This window comes from Mastigoproctus giganteus, chromosome 1, assembly GCF_048544385.1.
Source record: "Mastigoproctus giganteus isolate SK-2022 chromosome 1, ASM4854438v1, whole genome shotgun sequence".
NCBI classification, from domain to species: Eukaryota; Metazoa; Arthropoda; class Arachnida; order Uropygi; family Thelyphonidae; genus Mastigoproctus; species Mastigoproctus giganteus.
In genome coordinates this window covers 9,365,017-9,381,720 of record NC_143575.1, presented here as the reverse complement: position 1 = coordinate 9,381,720, position 16,704 = coordinate 9,365,017, and the positions used below count along the sequence as shown (strand labels likewise).

Genomic DNA, 16,704 nt, shown 5'->3' with positions numbered 1-16,704 from the left:
TGACGTCTGTGGCTGTGACGCATGATGACGTGGCCAGCGCTTGTCCAATGACAGAACTACTGACTCTGTGATCGGGTTGACTTGGTAACCACTGTTCCTGTTTAAGGATTTATCCGAAGATTTTATATTTAATGATTCCAACCAGGTACGCTTTAGGTAATGGTGGGATCTGTCTACCACCACGACATCGCGGTGTGGGTCGATGTCGTGGTGGGTTGTCCAGACATGCTCGGCGATGGCTGAGTGTTCAACATCCGCTAAACGGATCGCTCTTTTGTGCTCCGAGAGACGTTTCTCGAGTCGACGTCCAGTCTCTCCGAAGTAGCAGCTAGTGCAGTCACGGCAAGAGATGCGGTAGACTAAACCGCTCTGCAGAAGGGTGGGGACAGGTGTTTTCACGTTGGAAATGAAAGAACGCAGTTTCCTGCCTGGGAGCTGGATGCACTTTATTCCGTGCGTTCTCAGGATTCTGCCGATCTGTTGTGACAGGTTGGGGTAGTATGGGATGAATGCCCTTGTGGATGGCTCGTCACTGTTGGTGTTGTAGCTGGTCGTCACGATGTCACGTGTCTGTAGATCACACCTGTCGAGGACGTCAATGGGGTAGCCACACCTCGTAAGGTCTACTTTGACCCTAGTGACCTCTTTGCGTCTTTCATCAGCGGAGCTGGAGTGTGTCCAGGCGCGAGTAAGCAAGGTTCGGGCCGTGGAGAGGAGGTGGCCTCGCGCGTGTGCTGACCGGAAGTTGGTAAACTGGCCAGCACACATGGGCTTACGATAAACTGTAGTCCTCAGGTATGTGCCTTCACGTCGGACAAGTGTGTCTAAGTATGGTAAAGAGTTGTTCGACTCCAGCTCAATCGTGAATTTTATGAAGGGCGATAGTGAGTTGAGGTATGATAGAAGTCGCTGACCTGAGTCTCTAGGGATTACCACGAACACATCGTCAACATAGCGACACCAAAAGGCGATGTGATCAGGTGCGTGTGCAAACGCACGTCCCTCTAACTCCTCCATCACGATGTTTGCTGTGACTGAGCTGACCGGGGAACCCATGGCCGTGCCATGTATCTGCTGGTAGACTGAGTCATTAAATATGATCGCACCCCCTGTTAAGCACAGTCTGAGGGCGGTGGAAATGTCATCGGGTGTGAGACCAGTTCTTTCGTTGAGGGTTCTATCATTGTCCAAGAGTTGTTTTGCACAAGAAATGGCAAGTTCCACAGGGATGGAGGTAAAGAGCGATATGACGTCGAACGATGCCATAACTTGATTCTGCGAGATGGATACAGTGCGAATCCTCTTTATGAATTCAACACTGTTGGAAACGGTGTGGGTGGTCTTGCCAACCAGAGGAGAAAGAAGTCTCGAGACAAATTTAGACAGCTCGTAAGTCGGTGATCCACAGCAGGATACAATTGGTCTCAGTGGTGTGTCTTCTTTGTGCACTTTCGGTAGGCCGTAAAACCGTGGGATCTGACATCCGGAAGCACGGAGGTGATTACGGGTTGACTGTGTGATCTTCCCTTGTTTCAGCCAACTGTTGATGAGGATATTCACCTCTGATTCCCATCGCTCTAAAACTCTGTTGGGGTTGATGGTCAGGGGTTTGTATACAGTAGTATCCCGTAAAAGTAGTAGCGCTTTCGCCATGTAATCAGTGTGATCCATTACAACCGTACGGCGGCCTTTGTCTGCCGGTAGAATGACGATGGACGAATCCTGTTTCAATGCCTTGAGGGCAGAGAACTGTGTACGGTTGAGGTTAGAAGGGACGGGGCGAGCACGGTGTAGAACTGCTGCAGTCTTCAAGCGGATTGTGTTGGCTACATCTTCTGGGAGGCGTGATAAGCTGGCTTCCACACCTAAGGCGATGTCGGTGATCGGCGGGTGCTTAGGAAGAACGGCAAACGTCATGCCAAGAGTCAATAAGTTTACTTGGTCCGCAGATAACTGTTTGCTGCTTAGGTTCAATACGAAGTCCGTGGAATTAGTGAGAGGGGTATTACATTGGCTGCGCAATTGACGGGATTCATTAATCAAATTACAAAACTTACGTTTCTGTCGGGTACAATAAAGATCTGATTCTCTGATGGCCTGGTGACATAAAGTGTTGACCACATCGGTGTAAACGGGATCGGGAATCAGAGTCTTAAGGTCGGCTAGTAGGGTTGCCTTGCTCGCTGAAGCACGTTGTATGTCATGATGGAGGCAGCCGATCCATATACGTAGGGTTTTGAGGCCGAAGTTCCGACAGGCACGTCTCATGCGCTCATTAGAAAACGGTTGTTTGTAGCGAAACCCTTTCGGTATAATCTCGTTAGCTTTGCACCTATGCGCAAACCTCAGGTGTTGTCTACTACGGGCTATGAAGATAAAATCTTTCTGTAGTCTCACGACCATGTCGTATGCTGGTTGGCCAAGAATAGTACGAACATAACGAAACAGGCCTAGGCGCTCTGGATTCATTGAGGAATTTATTGTAGCTTAAACACAGAGCGTACAGATAAAGTAGAAATATATGAGCTTTCGGCTATATGGTAGCCTTCGTCAGAATTAAAATACATGAATGGCAGTTGGAATAGAGATGTGCACTGCCAGGTGCGTGAGACGCGAGGTTTAATTGTTTGTTGACGTCTGTGGCTGTGACGCATGATGACGTGGCCAGCGCTTGTCCAATGACAGAACTACTGACTCTGTGATCGGGTTGACTTGGTAACCACTGTTCCTGTTTAAGGATTTATCCGAAGATTTTATATTTAATGATTCCAACCAGGTACGCTTTAGGTAATGGTGGGATCTGTCTACCACCACGACATCGCGGTGTGGGTCGATGTCGTGGTGGGTTGTCCAGACATGCTCGGCGATGGCTGAGTGTTCAACATCCGCTAAACGGATCGCTCTTTTGTGCTCCGAGAGACGTTTCTCGAGTCGACGTCCAGTCTCTCCGAAGTAGCAGCTAGTGCAGTCACGGCAAGAGATGCGGTAGACTAAACCGCTCTGCAGAAGGGTGGGGACAGGTGTTTTCACGTTGGAAATGAAAGAACGCAGTTTCCTGCCTGGGAGCTGGATGCACTTTATTCCGTGCGTTCTCAGGATTCTGCCGATCTGTTGTGACAGGTTGGGGTAGTATGGGATGAATGCCCTTGTGGATGGCTCGTCACTGTTGGTGTTGTAGCTGGTCGTCACGATGTCACGTGTCTGTAGATCACACCTGTCGAGGACGTCAATGGGGTAGCCACACCTCGTAAGGTCTACTTTGACCCTAGTGACCTCTTTGCGTCTTTCATCAGCGGAGCTGGAGTGTGTCCAGGCGCGAGTAAGCAAGGTTCGGGCCGTGGAGAGGAGGTGGCCTCGCGCGTGTGCTGACCGGAAGTTGGTAAACTGGCCAGCACACATGGGCTTACGATAAACTGTAGTCCTCAGGTATGTGCCTTCACGTCGGACAAGTGTGTCTAAGTATGGTAAAGAGTTGTTCGACTCCAGCTCAATCGTGAATTTTATGAAGGGCGATAGTGAGTTGAGGTATGATAGAAGTCGCTGACCTGAGTCTCTAGGGATTACCACGAACACATCGTCAACATAGCGACACCAAAAGGCGATGTGATCAGGTGCGTGTGCAAACGCACGTCCCTCTAACTCCTCCATCACGATGTTTGCTGTGACTGAGCTGACCGGGGAACCCATGGCCGTGCCATGTATCTGCTGGTAGACTGAGTCATTAAATATGATCGCACCCCCTGTTAAGCACAGTCTGAGGGCGGTGGAAATGTCATCGGGTGTGAGACCAGTTCTTTCGTTGAGGGTTCTATCATTGTCCAAGAGTTGTTTTGCACAAGAAATGGCAAGTTCCACAGGGATGGAGGTAAAGAGCGATATGACGTCGAACGATGCCATAACTTGATTCTGCGAGATGGATACAGTGCGAATCCTCTTTATGAATTCAACACTGTTGGAAACGGTGTGGGTGGTCTTGCCAACCAGAGGAGAAAGAAGTCTCGAGACAAATTTAGACAGCTCGTAAGTCGGTGATCCACAGCAGGATACAATTGGTCTCAGTGGTGTGTCTTCTTTGTGCACTTTCGGTAGGCCGTAAAACCGTGGGATCTGACATCCGGAAGCACGGAGGTGATTACGGGTTGACTGTGTGATCTTCCCTTGTTTCAGCCAACTGTTGATGAGGATATTCACCTCTGATTCCCATCGCTCTAAAACTCTGTTGGGGTTGATGGTCAGGGGTTTGTATACAGTAGTATCCCGTAAAAGTAGTAGCGCTTTCGCCATGTAATCAGTGTGATCCATTACAACCGTACGGCGGCCTTTGTCTGCCGGTAGAATGACGATGGACAAATCCTGTTTCAATGCCTTGAGGGCAGAGAACTGTGTACGGTTGAGGTTAGAAGGGACGGGGCGAGCACGGTGTAGAACTGCTGCAGTCTTCAAGCGGATTGTGTTGGCTACATCTTCTGGGAGGCGTGATAAGCTGGCTTCCACACCTAAGGCGCACCTGATCACATCGCCTTTTGGTGTCGCTATGTTGACGATGTGTTCGTGGTAATCCCTAGAGACTCAGGTCAGCGACTTCTATCATACCTCAACTCACTATCGCCCTTCATAAAATTCACGATTGAGCTGGAGTCGAACAACTCTTTACCATACTTAGACACACTTGTCCGACGTGAAGGCACATACCTGAGGACTACAGTTTATCGTAAGCCCATGTGTGCTGGCCAGTTTACCAACTTCCGGTCAGCACACGCGCGAGGCCACCTCCTCTCCACGGCCCGAACCTTGCTTACTCGCGCCTGGACACACTCCAGCTCCGCTGATGAAAGACGCAAAGAGGTCACTAGGGTCAAAGTAGACCTTACGAGGTGTGGCTACCCCATTGACGTCCTCGACAGGTGTGATCTACAGACACGTGACATCGTGACGACCAGCTACAACACCAACAGTGACGAGCCATCCACAAGGGCATTCATCCCATACTACCCCAACCTGTCACAACAGATCGGCAGAATCCTGAGAACGCACGGAATAAAGTGCATCCAGCTCCCAGGCAGGAAACTGCGTTCTTTCATTTCCAACGTGAAAACACCTGTCCCCACCCTTCTGCAGAGCGGTTTAGTCTACCGCATCTCTTGCCGTGACTGCACTAGCTGCTACTTCGGAGAGACTGGACGTCGACTCGAGAAACGTCTCTCGGAGCACAAAAGAGCAATCCGTTTAGCGGATGTTGAACACTCAGCCATCGCCGAGCATGTCTGGACAACCCACCACGACATCGACCCACACCGCGATGTCGTGGTGGTAGACAGATCCCACCATTACCTAAAGCGTACCTGGTTGGAATCATTAAATATAAAATCTTCGGATAAATCCTTAAACAGGAACAGTGGTTACCAAGTCAACCCGATCACAGAGTCAGTAGTTCTGTCATTGGACAAGCGCTGGCCACGTCATCATGCGTCACAGCCACAGACGTCAACAAACAATTAAACCTCGCGTCTCACGCACCTGGCAGTGCACATCTCTATTCCAACTGCCATTCATGTATTTTAATTCTGACGAAGGCTACCATATAGCCGAAAGCTCATATATTTCTACTTTATCTGTACGCTCTGTGTTTAAGCTACAATAAATTCCTCAATGAATCCAGAGCGCCTAGGCCTGTTTCGTTATGTTCGTACTATTCTTGGCCAACCAGCATACGACATGGTCGTGAGACTACAGAAAGATTTTATCTTCATAGCCCGTAGTAGACAACACCTGAGGTTTGCGCATAGGTGCAAAGCTAACGAGATTATACCGAAAGGGTTTCGCTACAAACAACCGTTTTCTAATGAGCGCATGAGACGTGCCTGTCGGAACTTCGGCCTCAAAACCCTACGTATATGGATCGGCTGCCTCCATCATGACATACAACGTGCTTCAGCGAGCAAGGCAACCCTACTAGCCGACCTTAAGACTCTGATTCCCGATCCCGTTTACACCGATGTGGTCAACACTTTGTCACCAGGCCATCAGAGAATCAGATCTTTATTGTACCCGACAGAAACGTAAGTTTTGTAATTTGATTAATGAATCCCGTCAATTGCGCAGCCAATGTAATACCCCTCTCACTAATTCCACGGACTTCGTATTGAACCTAAGCAGCAAACAGTTATCTGCGGACCAAGTAAACTTATTGACTCTTGGCATGACGTTTGCCGTTCTTCCTAAGCACCCGCCGATCACCGACATCGCCTTAGGTGTGGAAGCCAGCTTATCACGCCTCCCAGAAGATGTAGCCAACACAATCCGCTTGAAGACTGCAGCAGTTCTACACCGTGCTCGCCCCGTCCCTTCTAACCTCAACCGTACACAGTTCTCTGCCCTCAAGGCATTGAAACAGGATTCGTCCATCGTCATTCTACCGGCAGACAAAGGCCGCCGTACGGTTGTAATGGATCACACTGATTACATGGCGAAAGCGCTACTACTTTTACGGGATACTACTGTATACAAACCCCTGACCATCAACCCCAACAGAGTTTTAGAGCGATGGGAATCAGAGGTGAATATCCTCATCAACAGTTGGCTGAAACAAGGGAAGATCACACAGTCAACCCGTAATCACCTCCGTGCTTCCGGATGTCAGATCCCACGGTTTTACGGCCTACCGAAAGTGCACAAAGAAGACACACCACTGAGACCAATTGTATCCTGCTGTGGATCACCGACTTACGAGCTGTCTAAATTTGTCTCGAGACTTCTTTCTCCTCTGGTTGGCAAGACCACCCACACCGTTTCCAACAGTGTTGAATTCATAAAGAGGATTCGCACTGTATCCATCTCGCAGAATCAAGTTATGGCATCGTTCGACGTCATATCGCTCTTTACCTCCATCCCTGTGGAACTTGCCATTTCTTGTGCAAAACAACTCTTGGACAATGATAGAACCCTCAACGAAAGAACTGGTCTCACACCCGATGACATTTCCACCGCCCTCAGACTGTGCTTAACAGGGGGTGCGATCATATTTAATGACTCAGTCTACCAGCAGATACATGGCACGGCCATGGGTTCCCCGGTCAGCTCAGTCACAGCAAACATCGTGATGGAGGAGTTAGAGGGACGTGCGTTTGCACACGCACCTGATCACATCGCCTTTTGGTGTCGCTATGTTGACGATGTGTTCGTGGTAATCCCTAGAGACTCAGGTCAGCGACTTCTATCATACCTCAACTCACTATCGCCCTTCATAAAATTCACGATTGAGCTGGAGTCGAACAACTCTTTACCATACTTAGACACACTTGTCCGACGTGAAGGCACATACCTGAGGACTACAGTTTATCGTAAGCCCATGTGTGCTGGCCAGTTTACCAACTTCCGGTCAGCACACGCGCGAGGCCACCTCCTCTCCACGGCCCGAACCTTGCTTACTCGCGCCTGGACACACTCCAGCTCCGCTGATGAAAGACGCAAAGAGGTCACTAGGGTCAAAGTAGACCTTACGAGGTGTGGCTACCCCATTGACGTCCTCGACAGGTGTGATCTACAGACACGTGACATCGTGACGACCAGCTACAACACCAACAGTGACGAGCCATCCACAAGGGCATTCATCCCATACTACCCCAACCTGTCACAACAGATCGGCAGAATCCTGAGAACGCACGGAATAAAGTGCATCCAGCTCCCAGGCAGGAAACTGCGTTCTTTCATTTCCAACGTGAAAACACCTGTCCCCACCCTTCTGCAGAGCGGTTTAGTCTACCGCATCTCTTGCCGTGACTGCACTAGCTGCTACTTCGGAGAGACTGGACGTCGACTCGAGAAACGTCTCTCGGAGCACAAAAGAGCGATCCGTTTAGCGGATGTTGAACACTCAGCCATCGCCGAGCATGTCTGGACAACCCACCACGACATCGACCCACACCGCGATGTCGTGGTGGTAGACAGATCCCACCATTACCTAAAGCGTACCTGGTTGGAATCATTAAATATAAAATCTTCGGATAAATCCTTAAACAGGAACAGTGGTTACCAAGTCAACCCGATCACAGAGTCAGTAGTTCTGTCATTGGACAAGCGCTGGCCACGTCATCATGCGTCACAGCCACAGACGTCAACAAACAATTAAACCTCGCGTCTCACGCACCTGGCAGTGCACATCTCTATTCCAACTGCCATTCATGTATTTTAATTCTGACGAAGGCTACCATATAGCCGAAAGCTCATATATTTCTACTTTATCTGTACGCTCTGTGTTTAAGCTACAATAAATTCCTCACCCTATGTAACTGAATTTTCTTTTACACTCACCACAATTTATTAAATACAGATAGTAATTAGTAATTTCTTAGTAGATAGTACTTTCTTATTCATTTATCAACATGTTTTAATGCTTGTATTTATACCTTTCTTATGTACCCAGTACTATAAAAGTACTAAGACAGTCTTTTACACTCACCACAATAGGGGCTGTACTCCACAAAAAGCTGAAACCAGAGTCAAAATAGAAACCAAGTCTCAAAAGTGATAATTCTGTGTTACGTACGGAACACACACGTTTGATAAATGGTGGTTCCCACCCATAAAGCTTTAGAACCTAAATAAAATGGAACATAATACAATTACTAAACACTGTGATATGATATATTATTTTGATAAAACAAGGTCAACATATCAAGCTAGTATTAAGATTTTACAATAAAAATAAAGGGGAAACATTATACAACATATCACTTTGAATGGGGGGAGAAGGAGAAAGACATTTTCACTATGAAATATAATAATTCGATAGTACAAAGTCTTTTATTATATGAAGCCAAGACCTGGACTTTCAACAGGCGAGGGGAAAACAAATTGCTCTCCACAGAAATGGATTTTTGGAGACTCCCAGCAAGACCTTCCAGGAAAGGCAGATAATGGAATGAAGACAAAAGGAAGAAAATGAAAGTGAAAAGGAATATTACTGCTACTATTGAAGAAAAGCATTTAAAAACGGTATGGACATGTAAAACAGATGCAAGAAACCAGATATCCAAAGGCTATCCTGGAATGGATACCTCCAGGAAGAAAGAGAAGAGGAAGATCTAGGAAGACATGGATGTCTTCCTAGCAGTGTTCAGGAGTGGGTGACAGCTCGAAGTTTAATTGACCAAGACACCATGAACCACACTTTTTGGTGAGAAAAAATTACTACTAAAAAAATAACTTGTAAGCTGAGAAAAATCATTGCATATGGAAACACCCCTCTTAAAGAAGAAATATAATAATTCATTTCTCTGAACAGAAGAAGAGTGAAGAAATGATAAACCTCTAATCATTCACTCATTTCTCAAAATACAAAAAAAAAAAAAAAAAATACTGCTAATGATAATATATTAATTTCTATGAATTTAGGCTGTTTGGAAGTAGACAGAGGGCTGGATAAAATTGGAGTTAAAATTGAAGGTTCTTCTGGAATGTTGATTACAGAAACATCTGGATCTATCTTGAATGTCATGTGTGTGTACTACACTCAATAATGCAGTTCTTGTGCATATGGGCATTTTTCTGAAAGATAGTTCCCTGTACACACTTCTGTGAGATAATCTGTAAAGAATCCCCCAGTCTTGGCAAAAGAAAGTTTGTAAGAATGAGTACTGGACAGAAGATGCAAGTGATAAGACTGTGGATGCAGAGAATTAGTATGGATCGGTGTGTCTTCTGAACATTGCCAATGACAAATTCTATAAAACTTAAAAAAACTTTTGTGTTTTTAGACGATATGGTTTGTATGTGTCTAGGCACTCTATTTTTAAAAACATTGCTCAACAGTGATCAGATTCATTGGAGAACTTTTGCACTGGCAGATGTCTGAACAACTTGATGGTACTGCTAAGATTATGCAGTGCAGGATTTTGTCATTTTTTTTTTTTTTTTTTTCCCCTGCTGAAACTGTCAGGTTCATTGGGCTCTGGTGATACAGGATTATGATGATTTTTTTTTTTTTTTTAATCTGACATATTTAATTTTTTCCCCTCATTATTGCAGGACTTTCTTGTTCCCTCTGTTTGTTTCAGTCCTTGTTGTGGGGGGACGCATATCTGACCTTTCTCTCCATTGAATGGCAGGTACTGGGAAGCAGTAGTCACCTTCTGTGTTTGCTGTTTCCTTCCTCCCTAGTAGCAAAGTGACCAGAAACAACTAAACAACACACTACACAATCATATCACTACACTATTTTTGGCTGTTTCACAAAATTATGCATTAGCACACAATACCATAGCAGAGTTGAAATGACACTCAGGATCCACACTATATAAGCTATGATATATGTCCCTATGTCATTAGTGATCCTGAAGGATCATTACTTCAGACAGATTTTGTCAATTCAAAGTCCGTGCAGTGCATGCTCTCTGATGCTGGTATGAAGTCATATTTAATGTTCATTACATTCCTTTAAATCTTGCATGGAGGAATTCTGAAGTCTATCCTAAATGCAGATATCTATACAGTTGATAAATTACATTTCTGTAGCATTAGATGGATTGTTGGTAGTCTCTCTGGATATTGGCTTTTAAATTAAGATAATCTTGAGGGGAATGTTGTTTTGTTTGACTTCTCTTACTATTAAGATATAACTACAAATTAAAAATCACAGTTACTCATTTACCTGAATAAAGAGCATGAAGTACAGGACCTATACCAATCCCTTGATTACATGCACATCTTGGACATTCGTGTGATCAGGATGTTCAAGCAAGTAAAATGGAGAAGACATAAGAGAGTGAACTGACCCCCCGGTTAGTCAATATAAGAGAGAGAGAAAAACCTATCTTACTCATTAATGATTGTTTTCTTATATTTACGTACATGGATTTTATACCCTGAGTTAACAGGGAAAAAAGGGAGAAAAAAATGGAAAATGAACCTCAAAAACAAAAAAATAAAATAAAAATGAAGGATAAAAAAGAACACCACAATTTTTACAGTACCAATTTATATTCTGTCACAAAAAACTTGCATCCACAATGCATCTATGTACCTTCCCATATTTCTATTTATTGTCTTGTCTTTAAATTTTCTTATGCACATAGCTTTTGTAATTTTTCTTTTAATAAAATCCCCAATCCCCCCACTTATTTCAAAACTATTTAGATTCAAAGTGTAGGAACAACTATAGGCATGTTCTATGATCTCCTGGTATTTCCCTTTCTTTGCTACATCTCTCTCTCTCTCTCTCTCTCTCTCTCTCTCTCTCTCTCTCTCTCTCTCTCTTCTCTCTCTCTCTCTCTCTCTCTCTCTCTCTCTCTCTCTCTGTGTGTGTGTGTGTGTGTGTGTGTGTGTGTGTGTGTGTGTGTCAAGCCAATAAACAAAATAGGCAATTTTCTGAAGGATGCAATTTCCCCATGTGCAGCTATAAGAAGAAAATTATATTGGAGAGACAGGACAGTTATTTGATACAGGGAATGGGGGGGGCATTGTAAACACAAAACAAAGGGAAATACTGGGAAATCACAGACTGCAGTAGTTCTTCCTACACTTTTAATATAAATAATTTTGAAATTATAGGGGATGAAATTTTACTAAAAGAAAAATTGAAGAAGCCATGTACAGAAAACTTAAAGACAAGACAATAAATAGAAATATGAGGAGGGATACAGATGTACTGTGGAAGTAACTTTTTGGGAACAGAATATAAGAAATGTAGATTTTTTTTTTTTTTTTTCCATTTTTTTTGTTGTTGTTTTGAGGTTCATTTTCAATTCTTTTTTTTCTCCTATTTTGTGTTAACTCAGGATATATAAAATCCATGTACATAAATATAAGAGAAATCTTTAAAGATAGAGTAGCTTTTTCTCAGTCTCTCGCATTGACTAATCAGGGGTAAATTATTTTTATGATATTTCCCTTTTGTTACTTGCCTGAACATCCTAACCACCAAGAGGACTTGTGCATGTAATCAAGGGATTAGTACAGATCCAAAATGCATTGTGCTTTATACAGGTAAATTTCATGCAGAAAGCTTAATTTGTACTTATATTAATGGAATTAACCATCAAAATATAATGACTCATTTATACTTTTACTTTTTTTTTTTTTAATCTTGAAGATAGTGTTCCAATCAAAGGACCATGTTTCTGGGTTATAGCCATTGGCATCAGTAAAAGTATATGATGCAAAAAAAAAAAGCATCAGTCAAAAAAAAAAAAAAAAAAAAAAAAAAATTCCCTTCTTATTTCATTCACCCACTCATTCCAAATGTTTCTCTAGTTCTGCCTTGAATCTATTTAAGCTAGCGACTCCTCAAATGACAGATGCAAGTTTGTTCCAGCAATCAACCAGCTGATCTGATTGATTGCTGGATGCGAAGTGATCTGATTGAGATGCATAAAGCCTTGAATGGTTTGAGCATGCTCAATGCTGATGGAATTCTTCCTCTTGCTCAGAATAATTACCTGAGAGGGCATAAATTCAAATTGAAGAAAGACAGATGTAGGATAGATGTGCGGAAGTTTGCCTTTACCCAGCAGGTAGTTGGTTGGTGGAACAGACTTCCATCCTTTGTTGTGGAAGTTGATCATATAGCAAACCCTTAGCCATAATTATGAGAGCTTCCTTGGACTCAGGGGAGGTACCCATAGACTGGAAATGTGCAAATGTGACCCCAATTCACAAAGGAGGATCAAAGGCTGACACAAGTAATTATAGACCTGTGAGCTTAACTTCTGTTCCAGGAAAATTAATGGAGACACTGGTTAAAGAAGCACTGCAGGATCATTTAGACAAGACTTCAGTTATAGCTCAGACACAGCATGGTTTTGTTAAGGGGAAGTCTTGCCTGACCAACTTGATTGGATACTATGATGCAGTCACAAAAGAACTGGATGCAGGGAATAACTTTGATATTATATACTTGGATCTTAGAAAGGCTTTTGATACTGTTGCACATGGAAGACTGCTACACAAATTGGAGCAGTGTGACATTGGAGGCAAATTGCTGCTATGGATAAAGGGGTGGTTGAGGGGGAGAAGACAGAGAGTGGTAATCAATGGACACTGCTCATCGTGGACTGATGTTATTAGTGGAGTCCCTCAGGGCTCAGTGTTGGGTCCATTATTGTTTTCTGTATTTATAAATGATATTGATGATGGTATATCGGGCTTAATGTCCAAGTTTGCAGACGATACAAAGGTTGGCAGGGTTGTCAAGGACACTACTGACACTATGCTGCTGCAACAGGATCTGGAAAGGTTGAGCAGATGGGCTGAGAGGTGGCAAATGAAGTTTAACATTGACAAATGTAAAGTACTACACATGGGAAACAGCAACCCCAGAGCAACGTATCAACTCTGTGGTACTACACTGACAGTGGTAGAGAATGAAAGGGACTTGGGGGTGGTTGTGCAGGCAGATATGAAGTTCTCTGAGCAGTGCAGACGAGCTGCAAGAGTAGCTCATGGAGTATTGTCAATTTTTCCAGCAGGGATAAGGAGGTGATTATTCCATTGTATAAGGCAATGGTCAGGCCACACCTAGAGTACTGTATACAGGTCTGGAGGCCTCATTTCAAGAAGGATGTAGAGCTGCTGGAACGAGTACAGAGAAGGGCAACAAGATTAGTGAATGGAACAAAGGGGTGCTCTTACGAAGAAAGGCTTAAGTTTTGCAAATTACAGTGTCTGGAGACTAGGCACCAGCGAGGTGATCTGATAGAGGTGTATAAAGCCTTGAATGATTTAAGCATGCTCAATGCTGATGGGATTCTTCCTCTAGCTCAGAAAAATCACCTGAGAGGGCATAAATTCAAATTGAGGAAAGACAGATCTAGGATAGACGTGTGGAAATTTGCCTTTAGCCAGCAGGTGGTTGGTTGGTTGGTGGAACAGACTTCCATCCCTTGTGGTGGAGGTTGATAGCCTAAATAAGTTTAAGGCTCAGCTGGACAGGTATTTTGAACGAACAGAGGGGTGAAGTGGAAGTGGTTTTTTTTTTTTTTTTTTTTTTGGCTGATGCTGCATAAGCTTGCTTTCTTGCATCAAATGCCTCTACTAATGCTAATGCGCCTCTACTAATGCTAAGCCTACTCACTTCCAAGATAAATTCTTTGAATGCTTCGCATTTTGAATTTGCTGTTGGTAACATCATGTGAGCAGGATGTTGGTCCCACCGTATAGAATTTAAATACTGTCTCAGACCACTGTAGTCACATTTATGAAAGCAAAAACCCTTCCCTTTGCCCTTTATGGTAGTTAACTCTGAGTAAATCCAAGTTCAGAACACTGATCACTGCCACCTAGTGGTTCCTTTATCTACAGATTCTTAATGAACGAAGAATCACTACTGATAATCAGATCAAGAGTATTATTCCCTCTAGTTGCCTCCCGGAACATGCTGCTGTAGAAAACAATCATCCAATAAATCCACAAAAGCCTTGCTAGTGCGAGTGTGACCAACCCACAAATTCCAGTCAATATCTGGGAAATTAATATCCCCCATTATAAGACACTCTGATTTACTGGTCCACTATTTCTCTGTACAGTTTCTTATTATACTCATCAGAGGCATTAGGCTTATAACACACTCCTACTCTCAATTTTGATCTCCCAGTGCTTATGTCACACCAAACTGACTCGACACTGCACTGTCCAGCCACGTCAACTGGCAGTGCTTCCTTGAATTTTATGTGTTTCTTAACTAATAGCATAACCCCCTCCTCCCTTCCTATCCTGTCTATCCTTCCTGTAGACAGGACAGTGAAGAGCTCGAACCCCGGTCTAATCAAGAAGAGTGTGCTATGCACTGCTGCTCTTTCCCACCTGGCTATGGAGGCAGCGTCTAATCAAGAAGCATGTGCTATGCACTGCTGCTCCTGCCCATCTGGCTACGGAGGCACTGGTAACAAATGAGAAAAATTCATTCTCCGTTATACTAATTATACAAAATTACATTTAGGATATTAATTCAAAGAAAACGAAATGGACTTTAAAAGTCTACACTAAACTATAAGTACACATTGCCAACAATCTGCTTTCTAACAGAAGAGAACACGTCATGTGGTTTGGAGTGCATCAAGTTCTGTGACAATCATGTGCATATATATTGAGATCAAACAATACACATAATATTTATTATCTTCAAGGTCTATAGTAAAATTAATATCCTTAAAGAAAATGTTATATCTTCCTGTAATATCAATAATATTGCAGTAAGCAGCAACTAAATAATGTATAATTATAGGCTGCCATCTTACCTTTATGCCATTTAAGATTTCATTCATTATTTTTAGCCTTTCATCTTTTTCTTCCATCCGCTTTTCCTAATTAATAAATAAAACAAATTAAATGGAAAGAACTTTTTTTTTTTCATATTAAAAGTTTTACATTCACTAAATCATTTAAAATTTATAATAAATATAGAAAAAAAATTAAGAACATGTGAAAATGTTTGAATAAAATGCTAATTTGTAACAGAAGTAAAAAGGTACTAGATAAACTACATAACTGAATTTAAAAATAAATAACACTAGCCAACACAGTTTTTACCTCCAAGAACTTAAATGCTGTTTTTAACTAAATTTTTATGTGTAGATTTTGAAAATCAATATGATAGTTTCACATCACTTCACAGTTATTAAATATAGAGGGAGTTGCGTTTTACCAAAAAATAATTTACCAAAATAATTTTGCATAATATATGTCAGTAATGCAGGACATATTTATTTTAACAGATATAAGCTAATTCTCTTAGTTTGAGCAATCGATTCTGGCTTGGTTTTCTTGTGATAAACATAATCAGACTTCTACCTATGGTTCTTAGATTCAAATTCTGATGCAACAATTTACAAATTTGAAGAGAGTACACAGCGTTTTTGGTGAGGAATTTTTGTAGGCGTTCCAAGATTTTTAAAAGTATTAACTGATTGTGACATGTTCTCAGGATTGTACATCTATCCTCCAAACATAAACAGCCCCTCGATCAGGTGATCAAGTTCAAGTTGAGGATTCCCTGGAAGCCTCCACTTCACAAGATGTCAACTATCAGCCAGTAAGTTCAGGTAGTGAGGTACATTTAATCAAACAAGATGAACTGAATGATTTGGTTCGAGACTTCAATTTGCTGAAAGAACAAGCTGAACTGTTAAGTTCTAGATTACAGCAGTGGAATATACTCACAACAGGAAAATATTTCAGCGTTTCATAAAAGACACGAAAAGTTTTTGAAATACTTTGCTATGGATAATGGTATGTGTTTTTGCAAAGACATTATTGGACTTCTGAAAGAACTAGGTGTTGTGCATAAGTCAGATGAATGGAGGTTATTCACAGATGCCTCAAAATTAAGTTTAAAAGCAGTTTTGTTTCATAATGGCAACAAATTTCCATCAGTTTCTGTGTTTCATTCAGGTGGAGTTAAAGAATTGTTGTTATTTGGTTTTTAGGAGCATTAGCAACTAAGGCCATATTGCTACGAGGATATGCAGTGGTCATTCCCTGATCCTTCTGCATCCTCCGTATTTGGTGGTCACGGGCTCGAACCCCAGTCTAATCAAGAAGCGTGTGCTATGCACTGCTGCTCCTGCCCACCTGGCTACAGAGGGGCCTGAATTTAAAGAAAGTGAAAACATGTCTAAGGTTCTATAAGTATAAAATACCAGGATTATGGTTGGAACATATGCAGTAATCTTAAGGTTATTGGTTTGCAGGGGGTTTCACAAAATATAGTTT

The 16,704-nt window shown here is 42.8% G+C and overlaps 1 protein-coding gene across 1 annotated transcript in view; it reads right to left on the bottom strand.

Moving 5' to 3' along the window:
* The window catches only part of LOC150090538 (ATP-binding cassette sub-family C member 1-like), a 188,586-nt gene that overhangs the window by 96,492 nt on the left and 75,390 nt on the right, over positions 1-16,704 (bottom strand). The window contains exons 11-12 of the mRNA XM_090378379.1: positions 15,231-15,296; positions 8,459-8,596 (exon numbers count right to left, since the gene is read on the bottom strand). Coding sequence (XP_090234505.1) covers positions 8,459-8,596; positions 15,231-15,296 — 204 coding nt within the window. The remainder of the gene's footprint in view (positions 1-8,458; positions 8,597-15,230; positions 15,297-16,704) is intronic.